This window comes from Peromyscus leucopus, chromosome 4 (genome assembly GCF_004664715.2).
Source record: "Peromyscus leucopus breed LL Stock chromosome 4, UCI_PerLeu_2.1, whole genome shotgun sequence".
Lineage (NCBI taxonomy): Eukaryota > Metazoa > Chordata > Mammalia > Rodentia > Cricetidae > Peromyscus > Peromyscus leucopus.
The window spans coordinates 84,040,304-84,054,766 of NC_051066.1; the positions used below are offsets into that span (position 1 = coordinate 84,040,304).

The window sequence follows — 14,463 nt, forward strand, 5'->3', positions numbered from 1 at the left end:
TCTAGTGGACTGAGCAACTACTAGATTCTTGGACTTCCTGTTCATAGCTAGCTGTTGTTGGATTAGCTGGTTTACAGGCTGTAAGTCATTATGATAACCCCCCTTTCTAAATATAGAGATTCTTTCTGTAAATTCTGTTACTCAGAGGACCCTGACTAATGTATTTTCCCTTATATTAAAATTCTTTATCCTAGGGATGTATGATCTACACCAACTTTTCATACATAGACCAATGATGTTTACAGATGTGCCCACTGGTAAAACAGTAGTAACACAGTTGGTGGTGAGTGTTAATCAAACACTCTATAAATTGGTCTTGAAACCTGTTCTAGAGAGGATTAGTCATGTCTGGTACTATAGAAATGTTCAAAATCCAGGGCTAGGAAAGTCATACTCAAAGAGGAAAACCTATGGACACTGTTTTTGTAATGTGTCATTGTCATTTAATTGCCTCTTAAATACACTGTGTTTATATCCAAAGATCTGTGCTGTTCCAGCATTGTTAAAGAAGCTTCTTATTGCAGTGAGTATTGGTTAATTCAATGATGCATTACTATGCAGTGTGTTCCACCTATATGGAACATCTGCAGCAACATCCCCTACTCAAGACTTAGGTACTTTAAAGAAGAATGAGCTGGAAGACCATAAAAGCTGGTGGATGAGAGGAATGATGTAAAATGCTATCCTGGAAAAGTACATGGCTACTGTATACATGAACTCCCAGCAGCAATGGTTATCTACTAAGCATCAAGCCAGTTCAAAATTCTAACATGGAATGCAGAGAGGCTCCCAAGGCCCCAATCCTAGCTGAGGAGCTGTTGACAGTAGAAAGCTGTTGAGAAAGGGAGAGTCACATATCCCACTGAATGACCCCATGCTCATATACATATTAGCAGCACTAAATGAACTTAGTGAGCAAATAAATAAACATTTATAAAAGGAGTAAGGGGGGGTGGGCAGCTTTAATCCAGCATGGGGGAGGAGGCGGATCTCTGTGAGTCAACAGCTTACGATGAGTTCAGAAACAAAAAATAAAAACCGAAAAAAAAAATAAAAATAAAAATAAAAAATAAATAAAAGGAGGTCAAAAAGGTGGACAAAGATGAGAGCAAGGTCCTGGAGAGAATTGAAGGGGGGAAGTAAATGCTAGGTATGATCAAGATTCATTGTATACACATATGAAATTTTCAAAAAATAAATTAAATTATAAAAAAAAAATACTAACACCATGGCCATAGCCCAGTAACTCACTTAACTATAAACATATATATACATTTATATATATGTAGGTCGATAGTATACATAATAGATATAAATAAATAAAATCTGAAGATTACCAAAAATTATTCTGCATCAGATTTTCAATTCTGATAATCAAAATAAACTTCTAATAAACATTATAAATATTATTATAAATTACTGTTAGTAGATACATTAAATAAATAAATATAATAATTTTACGCATTAGAAAAATGTAGAAATTTTAAAGAAAAACCAATTTGTCTCCAATTATCATATAAAACCAATTCTTCATTGTTTATGAAATGGAAAACCATCATAAATTAGCTTAAGATCAACATATACAGACTTTAAAAAATGACATTGTAGTAAGCAGTTGCACAATGTTTCTAAGTATCATTGTTAATTCAATATTTTAAAAATTAAATAAAAGCTCTGAGAGAAGCCATAAGATGCCAAACCAAATTAAGACTACTAGAGTAAGCAAGGACTTCTAAGTTCCTAATAACCTCTAATTTGCTATCCTATCATCAAGCAGGTAAGATAATACTATTTACAGATTTCAGATAATAAAAAATTGATCGATGTAGCCTAGAATAATACATTTCTGAAACAGGAAAAATATTTTTAGGTAACTAGTATATTCTTATAAAAAGTAGTGGTGTTCACCTAGAAAGTATCAGGCACTGGGATTAATTTCCAGAATCAAATAAATGAATAGACAAAACTTAAGCAGTAGATACCACTTAAGCAGTAGAAGACAAGCAGTTCTTTTTCTTAAAATTCACACTATTAAATATATTCATTATATTTTGCAAAAATAGTCACAATTCTGAACAAATTTCTAAACTCAATAACTTCTTTAGGTTATAACCTTTTAAACATTAAATAAAAAGAAGTAACTGTAACATTCCCTAGACTGTTGTGGGATATTTGTACACCATGTGAAGATGTATTTGCTGTGATTGGTATAATAAAAAGCTGAACAGCCAATAGCTAGGCAGGAGGTATAGGCAAGCAAGATTTCCAGGAAGAGAAAAGAAGAGGAGGAGGAGGAGGAATCTAGGTGCAAAGGAGACACCAGGAGACATGGAAAGAAAACAGGAGGTGCAAGATGGAAGAGAGGTAACGCCAAGTGATAGAACGTAGATTAATATAAATGGGTTAATTTAAGTTATAACAGCTAGATAGAAACAAGTCTAAGTTATAGGCCAAGCTTTCATAATTAATAAGTCTCCATTTGGGAGCTGATTGGAGGGACAGAGAAAGACTTGTTACATTAGACTTTAAAACAAGGTGTTTTTGTAAGTTCCTGTTATGATCAAAAGTTTCATCTCTAAGTTCACCATTGAAGGAGATGTGGAAAAAATAATTAAGTGGGTGCAAGGTACAAGTGAATGTATGACTCATAGTTCACAAAGTAAAATGATTTGGGGAAAGGCACCGGAAGGAGAGGAGCAAATAATGGATTCTGGATGAAATGAAGACCTTTCGTGTCCAAGGACTGTCACCAGTTCTTTATTACTTGAGGATTAAGGGAATAGTGAATAAAGCTGCCTGCCAGACAGCTGAAAAGGTAAAAATAACATTACCTCTATGTATGCCTCACTTGAAAATATTCAGAAATAACATTCGTAAAATTAAGCTTTCCATTAAAGGTTCCTGGAGTATCAAACTGAAATCAGAACAATGAAAATGTCAAAATAAACTAGGATTAGATTTTTCCCAAGAACCTGAACAGAATGAAACAACAGTGTGGGTCAAGTTGTAAATCACCTACGTTTGTTCCACTTGGTTTCAGAAGAAAGCAAATATGGTAAAGATTTACTAGGGGAGGCAAAAGGGTTTCTTTTTGTTTCTTTTTCTACTATATGGGTAAGTACAAAAAAAAATGTTAGTACTCACAGGAGAGATCAGCAAATTGACAAAATGTGCTTTCATTGTTGAGGTGCAGAAACCAATTCGAAGCCACTCACACACAGTCCCCACGTTATTGTGGTGATATTGTGTCCCCAATATATTGTGCACCCTAATAAACTTATCTTGGATCAGAGAACAGAACAGCCACTAGATAGACATAGAGGCCAGAAAATGGTGGCACACATGCCTTTAATCCTATCACTTAGGAGGTTGAGATCCATTCGGATCTCTGTGAGTTCAAGGCCACACTGAAAACAGCCAGGCATAGTGACACACACATTAAATCCCAAGAAGTAATGGCAGGAAGCAGAAAGGTCTGTACGGCGTGAGGAACAGGAACTAGAAGTCTTTAAGCTTTTAGGCTTTTAGCAGCAGTTCAGCTGAGATTTCATTCAGGTGAGGATTCAGAGGCTTCCAGTTTAAGGAAACAGGATTGGCTGAGAAGTTGGTGAGGTGAGGTTAGCTGTGGCTTGTTCTGCTTCTCTGGTCTTTCAGCATTCACCCCAATACCTGGCTCTGGGTTTTTTATTAATAAGACCTTTTAAGATTCATCTTATACCTTATACTTTTGCTTGTGTGTATGTGTGCATAAAACACAACATATATATTTTAATATTTTATGTATATTTAGAATTACTTCCCAGCCCTTTAGGTAAGATGATAAGTTGCACTTTAACATGGGTTTTGTTATTTTTCCATTATCAGTCTGTATGGGCTGATGAAGTTTTCTGCAACACTAAATTTCACCCTTTGTGAATGTATTTAAATCTACATTTACATCTATTTAGAGTTCCTACTACCTAACAGCATTCATCAAAGGCCTTACACACATGAACTCTTTTAAAAAGGCCAGATAAATTTTGTTAATTGTTATATATTGCCTGGAGTGAGGTAAAAAAAATACTTTCATGATAAAACAAATATAACCCCTGTCACTGGTAGGTGAGCAACATCCAATTTGTCTAGTTTACTTGATCCCACTTAAAGAAATCTCTAGAAAAATAAAGTAAATAATGCAAGGATTCTGTTTGCGCATGTTTTGTCCAAGCGAGACATAATTCTAGGATGTTTGCTCTTAACCACAAATCAACATGTCTCCCATATACTGGAAGAGGCAATGTGTGATTTTCTTCCCATTTGATTACCGTTATTACTGAAACAGGGTCTCACTATGTAGACCAGGCTAGCCACAAACTCACAGAGATCTACCTGGTTCTACCTCCCAAATGCTGGAATTAAAGGAATAAGCCAGTAGGCCCAGCCTTACGAGTGCTTTTAAAATAAAAGGACTAATTTGATAGATATAGATATAGATAGATAGATAAGATAGATGGATTGATAGATTCAGTAATGAAGATAAGAGATAATATTTCTGAAATCAATACATAAAAGACATTACCAATATTATAAACTGACAATTGAAATGATTTTACTATGACAGGAATTTTTATCTTTAATCAATATACAAAATTATCAGTTTATACCTTTTTCTCTTTGAATATTATGTTTAAGATTTATGTAATCTCCCTATATATTTTTAATATATTTCATACAAAATTTCAGTTAATCCTGCCTACAAAATTGTTAGTAAGAGAGGGATGACAGTTAATTTCATGAATATAATCAGGTCAAAGTGTACAAAATGTCATTAAACATTAGTCTAGAAATTCCTATGAAGGTGGTTTTAGAAAAATAGTAATATTTGAATTGACAGGCTCTAAGCAAAGCAAATTACCTTCCATAATATGGACAGAAAAAAACCCTTAATAGAACAGTGATTCTACTAAATATGAAATACTGCAGTTCTATTGTACTCAAGCAGTTTCTTCCCTAGGTCTCCAGCCTGTCAACCATGCCTGTAGATAAAGTACTCTATAATTTGTACATGTCAATTCTTGAATATCTCTGTCTCTCTTCCACCCTTCCTCCTTGTCTCTGTCCCTCCCCCTTAGCACTCTCCCTCCTACCCCTTCCCCTCCCCTACTCCACAAGCACATGCATCCACAAAGACATACATACATCAGTCTTCACTGATCTGCCATTTCACTTTCTATAATTTCAGTTTCACAGAAAACTTTTTCCAGATGTCAGGATTATCAAGTTTTAAACTCACCAGCCATTAAGTAGAATGGTGAAAATCTCATGGCAGCCTACTCTTCTCATTCCATCTAAGACATGACTTATCTTTCTGTCCAGTGTATCCATATTATATATGCTACCTGTTGATTGTTTATCATCTACCTTCATTATCTATGTTGCTTATAATTAAGAAAACATTGATGTACTAAATAATGGCTTCTAAATTTAAGTATTGTGATACTGGCAATTCAGACATGCCAAAGGAAAGTCAAAACTTAAGTGAAGGCTGGGGATTTAGCTCAGTGGTAGGGCCTGGGTTCGATCATCAACTCAAAAAAAAAAAAAGTTAAGTGAAGGGACAAAAAATCATTACTTAATAAGGAAAGACAAAACATGATTGCTGAAGTTGCTAAAATCTATAGTAAGAATTATTAGATACAGATATACACACATACTATATAGACATATATAGACAGAAATTATATATAGAAAGAAATAGTCTGACATCATATTTCCAAGCATACAAAGAGTCTCGAACACATCCTCTGTAAAATGATGGCATTATTGCACATACACATGCACACACACACACACACACACACACACACACACACACACACACACACACAAAATTGGTTTGGAATCTCTGGAGATTTCTGAATAACACAGATGTGTACTGGAAATATAGAGTGAAGAAACTAGGAACAGGGATTCAGATACTGATTTTTTTTCTCTAATCACTCCTAAAAAGATTATAAAATTCTCAAGAAACTGTTCTGGAATTGAGTTTTCATACTCAACCTCTCAGCAAGTGTGTATCATTCTGACAGCTGTGATTTGGTAACACTAATCAACTCAGGTAAATAATTTCTCAAATTCTAAACTGCCAATCACTAAAGCATTCTGTCTATTGGTATATACATAAAAGAACTGAAATCATACAGTCACACAAAATCTTGTGCACAAATATTCATAAAACTCGCATCCATGATAACCACAAAATAGTAAATAACATAAACAGATCCAAAGACAAATGGCTAAACAAAACATATTATTTCTCCCATACCATGGAGAAACCTTCAGTAAAAAGGAATAAAGTACGGTTGTGGTTGTAGCTCAGTGAGAAAGCACTGACTAATGTGTGCGACACTCTGGATTTGGTGCCTAAAATCACATACATGCACACATACATATGGATAAAAATAAAAAAGCACATGCTACAATGTGGGTTAATCTTTAAAACACACTAAGTAAAAGAATGTAAGCATAAATGACACTTTAGGCAAATCCAAAATGACATAAAATAGCTTAGTGGTTTTCAAGGTCCAGACAAAAGCAAGTAAGAGACATCCATCTTACTTGGAAGCTTATCCATGTCCTAAAAAGCTCCCAACCTAAATGATAGTGGTAACTTCACAAGCATATCAATACACTAAAGAACACCCAATTATATATTTTTAAACAGTGAATTGAAACTCAACAAAAAGTTAAAATGATTTTAAAAAGTCAACTCACCTGCCCTTTTTGTGGTGTCAAGCAGTGAACAACTTCATCCACCATTACTGGAATATGTAATTTAGCCATGGTTTCCGAATCTTTCTCTGCAGATCTATGTACCTCCCTAGTGCCACAGAGAGCTGTCTCTCCCAGGGATTCACATTCAGTATGCATTGCTGCCGTAGTGTGCATTGCTTGGGGACAGACACCCAAATTAAACGCACCAGACTCCACCCAGCAGTAAAACAGTCCTTTGTGAGTTCTACAAAAATACGAATATCGAAGCATTCTGTAGATCAACAAATCTAGAAGAGAAAGTTAAAAATATAATGATTTGGGGCTTCTAATCTTTTTTATGTGTGTTGATGTTTTCCATGCTTGTATGTTTGTGTGATGATGTCAGATTGCCTGGATCAGGAGTTATAGACAGTTTTGAGCTGCCATGTGGGTGCTGGAAATTGAACCCTGGTCCTCTGGAAGAGCAGACAGTGCTCTTAACTGCTGAGCTATCTCTCTAGCCCAGTTTCTAATTTTTTTTTAAGATACAATACTTAGGAGAAAGCTCATTAACATGAAATGTTTAATACAAAAATAAAAAAATTTAAACCTCATCATCTAAACAAGTAAAGGTGGCTGACTTCCTTACATGAAACAAGAAACCTAAGTGAACGCACAAACATAATTTAAATGTAATTTCTCACTGGGCCTGATGACTACATCTACAATTCCAGAACTCAAGCAAAAGGAATGTCTGAGGAGGACAACTGGAACTGCAAAACAACTTAATTAACTAATTGATTAATTAAATACAATTTTTGTGGTGGCTTTATGAACTCTAAAATCATCCATCTTTAACCCTCATCAATATGAAAATTAGTAACTCATTTTCTGTAATATATTTATTAATCTAATTAGCTCTAAAGAGTAGAATCAAAAACTTTAAAATATTTATTTAAAAATTAAACTGGGGGGAGGGCTGGAGAGATGGCTCAGAGGTTAAGAGCACTGGCTGTTCTTCCAGAGGTCCTGAGTTCAATTCCCAGCACCCACATGGTGGCTCACAACCATCTGTAATGAGATCTGGCTCCCTCTTCTGGCCTGCAGGGATACATACAAACAACACTGTATACATAATAAATAAATAAATCTAAAAGAAAAATAATTAAACTTGGTCTATGGCCAGAGCACCCAGGGCTCACTCAATCTTGTCTAAAAAGTAAGCTAGAGCACGAAAGAGAATATAAATATTTTATATTTAGGTTTGGTTCATTCTTTATTTCATGTTCTATTTATTGTTCTCATGGTGCTAAATTAACATATTCAACTGAGCTTTGAGAAGACTGGGAGTGTAAAAGAGTAAACACGGACACCAGACAAGAAAACATGATCCCTTTGTGAAAATCTTGTAGACTGCCAAGAGTCGCAGACTAGATGTGCAGCACAGCCTGCACCCCTGCAGCACACGCTGAATTAAGCTACAAGTTCACACTCAGCTGGGCACATTTGAGCAGCCATTTCTTTTTTCCCCCTACTGTCCTGAAGATCAAACCCAGCTTACTCAGACCACACAAACAACCAAACCCTGAGATACATTTTCATTCCTTTTTTCTGAGATAGGTCTTGATATGGAACCCAGGATAATCTCAAACTTCCTATCTGCCTTGGCCTCCCAAATACTGCAACTAAAGCTACATGCCATGACACCTTAGTCTACTTGGGAATTTCATAGCTACTATTTTGGGTTGGTTTGTCTGGGGTGAGCGAGTGTGGTGTGTGTGTGTGTGTGTGTGTGTGTGTGTGTGTGTTGCTTCCTGGCTGGAGATAGATACTAAACCCAGTGCCTGTATACATTAAGCTCACTCTCTACTTCTAGACTACATCCCAGATCCCCATTTAGCCCTGCAACCTAAAACCAAGCAAATAGATAACATAACCAGTGAGTTTCTCTAACTTTCTCATCTTCTTCTGCAATTTGAAATTCTTCTAATGCAGAAGGGGAAAAGGATACTTACATCAACATATTAACAGGGAAAAAAAATGAAAGCATTGGTGTTTCACCCAATTAGTTTCAAACAATGCTTGTAATACTTCCATAGTAAATACCCAGTCCGTACTTCTCTTCCTTCCTCATGGATTAAGAGTTACTTAAGAATAAGTCCTATGATTCCATATCCACAAAATCAAATGAATGATAAGTGCTTAACAAGTGTTTCAGTGGAGGGGAGAAGGAGAACACACAGACCAGGAGATACATTCCAGACTTCACAATATAAATGTTTTTATCAGTCTGGTCTGATTGTACCCACTAATTCACATTTTCAAATTACTTGAAGAAACAAATCCCATATAGATGTCTCCTTTTCCTTTCGCAATAGAAAGTAAAATAATTCAAATGTATTGACTAAAACAAAATGCAATACAAATGTATGTACATACACTATATAGATAGAGCATCAATAAGATGTTAAAAGATAACACATCAAATTTGCTTGAGAAATAATCCACTGAATTATGTGCCAATGAGAAATAGTGAAAAAATAAAGGTGGCAGAGACTAGAAATAAAACTCTAAAGTGAATTTTAGACCTTAAGCATCGACAAATTAACCAAATTGTTAATTATTCTTTAAGTTCTCCAGATAACTTAAAAAAAAACAAGCACAACTACCCTCTAATTTAATGTATCTATTTTTTTTTCAAAATAATAGCTAATTTTTATTCAGCACTAAGTACCAACAATTCTAAGCAAAATCCATGTTCTACCTCACGCAACCTGTATCATAATTCTTGGAGTTAAGGGTAATTATTCCTATGTTACACACTGAAGAAACTAACAGCTTGCCACAGAGCCAGAGCCGTAACTGTAACTATAACACAATGGTCTATCTTCAGAGCCTGAGATCTTTATCTTCCGTGCTATAAACATAACCCAGTGGAACTATTTTAATGTATACATTTAATTTGATGGTACACTACATGGACTATGTATATGTGTATATGTAGTATCTCACGAATTATATTTTTAAAGGGAACTATCTTGGCTTTGCTCTACTTGGAAGTAACAGTGTTGTTAGATCATCAATAAAAGGCACTCAATGCATTAAGCAAAAGAATGAAATCTGGAATAATTAAAAACCTATACTCTATGTCCTGACAGTTTTAATAACTTTTTTTTTTTTTTTTTTTTTCCTCTCGAGACAGGGTTTCTCTGCGTAGCTTTGCGCCTTTCCGAGCTCACTTGTAGCCAGGCTGGCTCGAACTCACAGAGATCGCCTGCTCTGCTCCGAGTGCTGGGATTAAAGGCGTGCGCCACCACCGCCCGGCAATAACTTATTTTTATCTTTGAGGGTACACATGAATGCAGGCACCACTAGAGGCCAGAGGCATTGTATGGCCCAAAGCTGGAGTTACAGGCTGTGGTGAGCAGAATGATGTGAGGGCTGAGAACTGAACTAAGGTCTTCCAGGGTACACACACTTAATCACTGAGCCATGTCCCCGGACCCACGTCCAGATCATGACTTCTTTTTTTAAAGAAAGCATGTTGCCGACAAAAAACAAAAAACTCAAAATAGCCCGGTGATGGTGGTGTAGGCCTTTAATCCCAGCACTCGGGAGGCAGAGGCAGGCAGATCTCTGTGAGTTCGAGGCAGGCCAGCGAGGGCTATAGAGAGTTCCAGGAAAGGCACCAAAGCTACAAAGAGAAACCCTGTCTGGGGGGGGGGGGGCGGGGCATGGGACGGACACCTCAAAATAATGTGAGAGTAAAGCAAATAAAAATAGATGCACAGAGAAACCCTGTCTCAAAAAAAAAAAAGATGCAAAATTGCTTGCATTGGCATTTTATTCTTTGTTGTACTCAAATTTTATGCATTCATTCAACTATGTTCAAGGTAAAGCCTAATTTTGTTTGTTTGTTTTTGTGACAGGGTTTCCCATTGTAGCCCTAGAACTCGCTCTGTAGACCAGGTTGGCCTGGAACTCAGAGACCTGCCTACCTCTGCCTCCCAAGTGCTGGGATTAAAGGCGTGCACCACCACCGCCCAGCTCAAACATTTTTTTTTTTTTAATGAACTAAATGGCTCCATACAACTAAACATGGAGAAGGGGTTGCAGATAAAGGATTATTCGTAGTCTTTGTGGTCTTTAGATTTGTAGTATCACACTGTTGGGATGGTGCCCTAAAAATTATGGAGTGCAAACTGCAAAGGGAATTCTGTCTTTGTAGCCCAGTCTCCTACCAAAGAAACCAGATCCCTCTGCAACCTTGTAAGATTGTTAAATTTACTGCCAGTCAGTAAACCTGGCCTCTAAAGTAGCCTGCAATGTATTGCAGGTAAACCTTTTAACTTTTCCACACGGGCAATGTTCCCTTAAGCTGTGGAGACCACAAAATTGGCCAGATTACTCTTTTAATTGTGGGAATACAAACTCGGACTGCTAACCGTTACTATGATTAATCTGCCCTAAGAGAAAATATTACAAATGTAATTCTAATGCTAGAAACAGGACCTGCAGGCTGGCGGGACCTTAGAGAAAAGTGGAAAAGAGAGGATTCCAGTCCGTCCAGGGCAATCTTCAAAGGGAGCTTTGGGAAGGCTGGGAATCTTCAAAGTCAGGCTACAAGTAGACCCGGGGAAGTTGGGGGAGGGGATTCCACTTCCTTTGCAGGGTGGAGATCCGCTCCCCACAACCCCTACACCGAGAACAGCTTCTCCAACCCCGAACTAGCCACTCACAACCTTCCCCTCACCTGAGGAAAGTAGAGTCCTCAGTCAGCGTCTAAGATGGGCCAGCCGCGACGCTAAGAAGCAGAAGAACCTGAACTTGCATGCACCTAGGTCGGGGGTGGGGGAAACTTGTAAGAACGGACTGATGGGCTCAAGTCCGTCTGAGCAACTGAGGTCTGTCCGCCTTCCGTTCCGCTGCTCCCAGCACCTGCGGTGAGAGGGTGTTGTGGGTCAAAGGTTTCCAAAAGACTCCCTAGGAAAATAAGATCTCACCATTGCCAAGCTTAAATACACCTTTAACGGTTTAAAAACAAAATGATTTAATGTTCGACGCAAGTTTAAATCTAACTTTCACTTTTCTCTTAGGTCGACTATAAAAGCACATTAATTTTGTAATGGCTCCATACAACGTCCAATTTCTAAATTGGACCAAAGATGAAAATTTCAACTTTCTTGGCTCTGTACGTTTGGAAAGTTTTGTTTTTCCCTCTTTCATTTCGGTAGAAAGCATGAGGTTCTCTCGTCCTGTTATTACTTCTGCCAAACTCATGAGTTGCCAACTGCATGACAATAGCATTGATTCTATTGCCAAAACCTCTCTGTTTTAATCAAAGGTAGGATTCCTCAAGAGTATAGATTTTATAATTGGAAAACTATAAAGCAAGTGCAATGCGGAGCTGAAATTAAATGTATAGTATTTGGATTAGGTAAAAGCCTATACAGTGTGGATGTAAAAAAACAAAAACTGATATATGAAATTTATGCATCTTATTCATTTACCAACATAATTTTACAAGATGCAAGATAAACATATTTTCAAATTAGATTAAAATATCATTTTATAGTCACTTGACATAGAAAGTATTTTAAAAAAAAAAACAAATGGCTGAATTTTGAATTCATTTTCCAAGACAAATACTTTCTTATAGAGATTTTTCTAAAACTTCAGTTTTCTCAAAATAAAATCAAAACAACATGTCTACATCTTACTGACTGTTTTGAGAATAAAGTGAAGTAGTATGTAAGGAGTTATAAATATGCCTGGGACACCAAAGCTCAAGTACTATATAGTGAGGGAATATTTAAAATAAAATTAACTCTTCTCAATTTTATTGCCAAACTCAGTGCAACACAAATGATGTCATTAGTTGGTACATTTAATTCAACCAGAAATAAGTAGTCATTTTATTGTTGGACTATTTAGGGCTCAGAAAAATTCATAGAACATGCATGATATAAAGTTTGCAATGCAGCTGGGCAGTGGTGGCACACACCTTCAATCCCAGCACTCGGGAGGCAGAGCCAGGCGGATCTCTGTGAGTTCGAGGCCAGCCTACAGAGTGAGTTCCAGGAAAGGCACAAAGCTACACAGAGAAACCCTGTCTCAAAAAACAAAAAAACAAAAAAAGAAAAGAAAAGAAAGAAAGAAAAGTTTGCAATGCTCCTGATTTTCTTCAATAGAAATAGGAACTGTCCATGATCTGTGAGCTTTCAACACAAAATTCCAATACTACCCTGCATAGCTGGGTACGGTGGCCCAAGCCTTTAATCCCAGCACTTGGGAGGCAGAGACAGGCAGATCTCTGTGAGTTCTTTATCTACATAGAAAGTTCCAGGCCAGTCAACGCTACCTAGCAAGAGCCTGTCTCAAAATATAAAATCGATGGATGGATGGATGGATGGATGGATGGATGAATGGATGGACAGAGCAATACACTGAAACATCCATAATTTTACAGTGATATTCAATCAACTGGAATCTAAACTCCAGGAGGGCAGGGATGTTGACTTCATTGTGTACTAATGTGTTCCTAAAATCTGCAAGTAATAATTGCTAAATAAATGGATAATCATATAAACAACAGCAATGAAACTAAGATCAGAATACTAAATTTATCTAAAGGGCTGAGGATGTCAACTCACTGATAGAAGGCTTGCCTAGCCAACAATACAAATATAAAGTATTCTGCCAAATGAAAAATGAGTTATCTTAGGAAAAATATTTCCCATGTCCCCATGCATTTTTCTTTCTAAAGTATACACTCAGAAATAGTGCAATCTGAAACAATAATCACCTGGTTGAATAATGTACTAAGCCAGTATCATTGAGGGATTTTATTATGTCCTGTCATCCTTGGAGCACGTAAAAAGCCGCCAAATACCAAATATTTTCAGTCAGTCATAAAGGGAACAGGCCGGGAAGCCCTGACAAGGAGACTTGGGACCTGGAGCCACAAGACTTGAATTTAAAATTAATTCAGGTAGAGGCCCCATACCTTCCATAGCATGAAACCTAATCCTTGGAAGCCTGAGTAATCAGAAAGGGAAAAAGAACAAAATAACCCAAACCCTTAAACACGCCCACAGACCCCACCTTCCCCACCCCACCCCCACGAGAAACACCCTACCCAAGGCCAGAAAGCACTACACCCAAGGTCTGCAACCACACTAAGGATCCCAGGTGACTGCTTCCCACTTGCACCTCCGCCCTAGCTCCGCCCACCTCAGCCAGGGCTCCCGGAAACGACCGCGCGCGCGTTGCCACGGCGACGCCCAGCAAAGCAGCTTCCCCCTCCAGCCTGTGAGGCCCAGCCTCTGGCGCCAAACTACGAGACGCCGGGGCAACGTCCGGCGTGGTGACGTCACCAGAACGGCAGCCAATGGCAAGGGCAGCTGAGCCATCTGGCTTGGGTTTGAATTTGTGGCTGCACTTGGAGCGCCTGGAAGCCGACTCTGCCAAGTGGCCGCGGACGCTTCTTCTAGGTGAGTGAGGTGGGCGCCTTGCCTGGCGACGCGCGAGTGGACTCTCAGCCGCCGGAGTGGAGGATCCGGCGTCAGCGGCCAGGTCTGCGGACAAAGTAGCTTTAGGCGGGAAGTGCGGGACTAGGGTCCCCTTGGTGCTGCGGCTGGGGGAGGACCCTGAGCTGCTGCCTGAGGGTTCGGCCCCCACCCCGGTTCCCAACTCCGAGGTCCCGGGCTTCGCCTTTGAGCACAGAGAGGA

At 38.1% G+C, this 14,463-nt stretch overlaps 2 protein-coding genes across 2 annotated transcripts in view; one reads left to right on the forward strand and one right to left on the reverse strand.

Annotated features, from left to right (window-relative positions):
• Mettl15 (methyltransferase like 15) overlaps nt 1-14,071 on the reverse strand; it is a 160,040-nt gene extending 145,969 nt beyond the window's left edge. The window contains 3 exon segments of the mRNA XM_028882391.2: nt 6,754-7,040; nt 11,486-11,670; nt 13,966-14,071. Coding sequence (XP_028738224.1) covers nt 6,754-7,023 — 270 coding nt within the window. The 5' untranslated portion in view covers nt 7,024-7,040; nt 11,486-11,670; nt 13,966-14,071.
• Nucleotides 14,072-14,139: 68 nt separating this feature from the next.
• Nucleotides 14,140-14,463, forward strand: part of Kif18a (kinesin family member 18A) — a 65,788-nt gene continuing 65,464 nt past the window's right edge. Inside the window, exon 1 of the mRNA XM_028882390.2 lies at nt 14,140-14,225. The gene's annotated coding sequence lies outside the window, so the exon portion shown is untranslated. The remainder of the gene's footprint in view (nt 14,226-14,463) is intronic.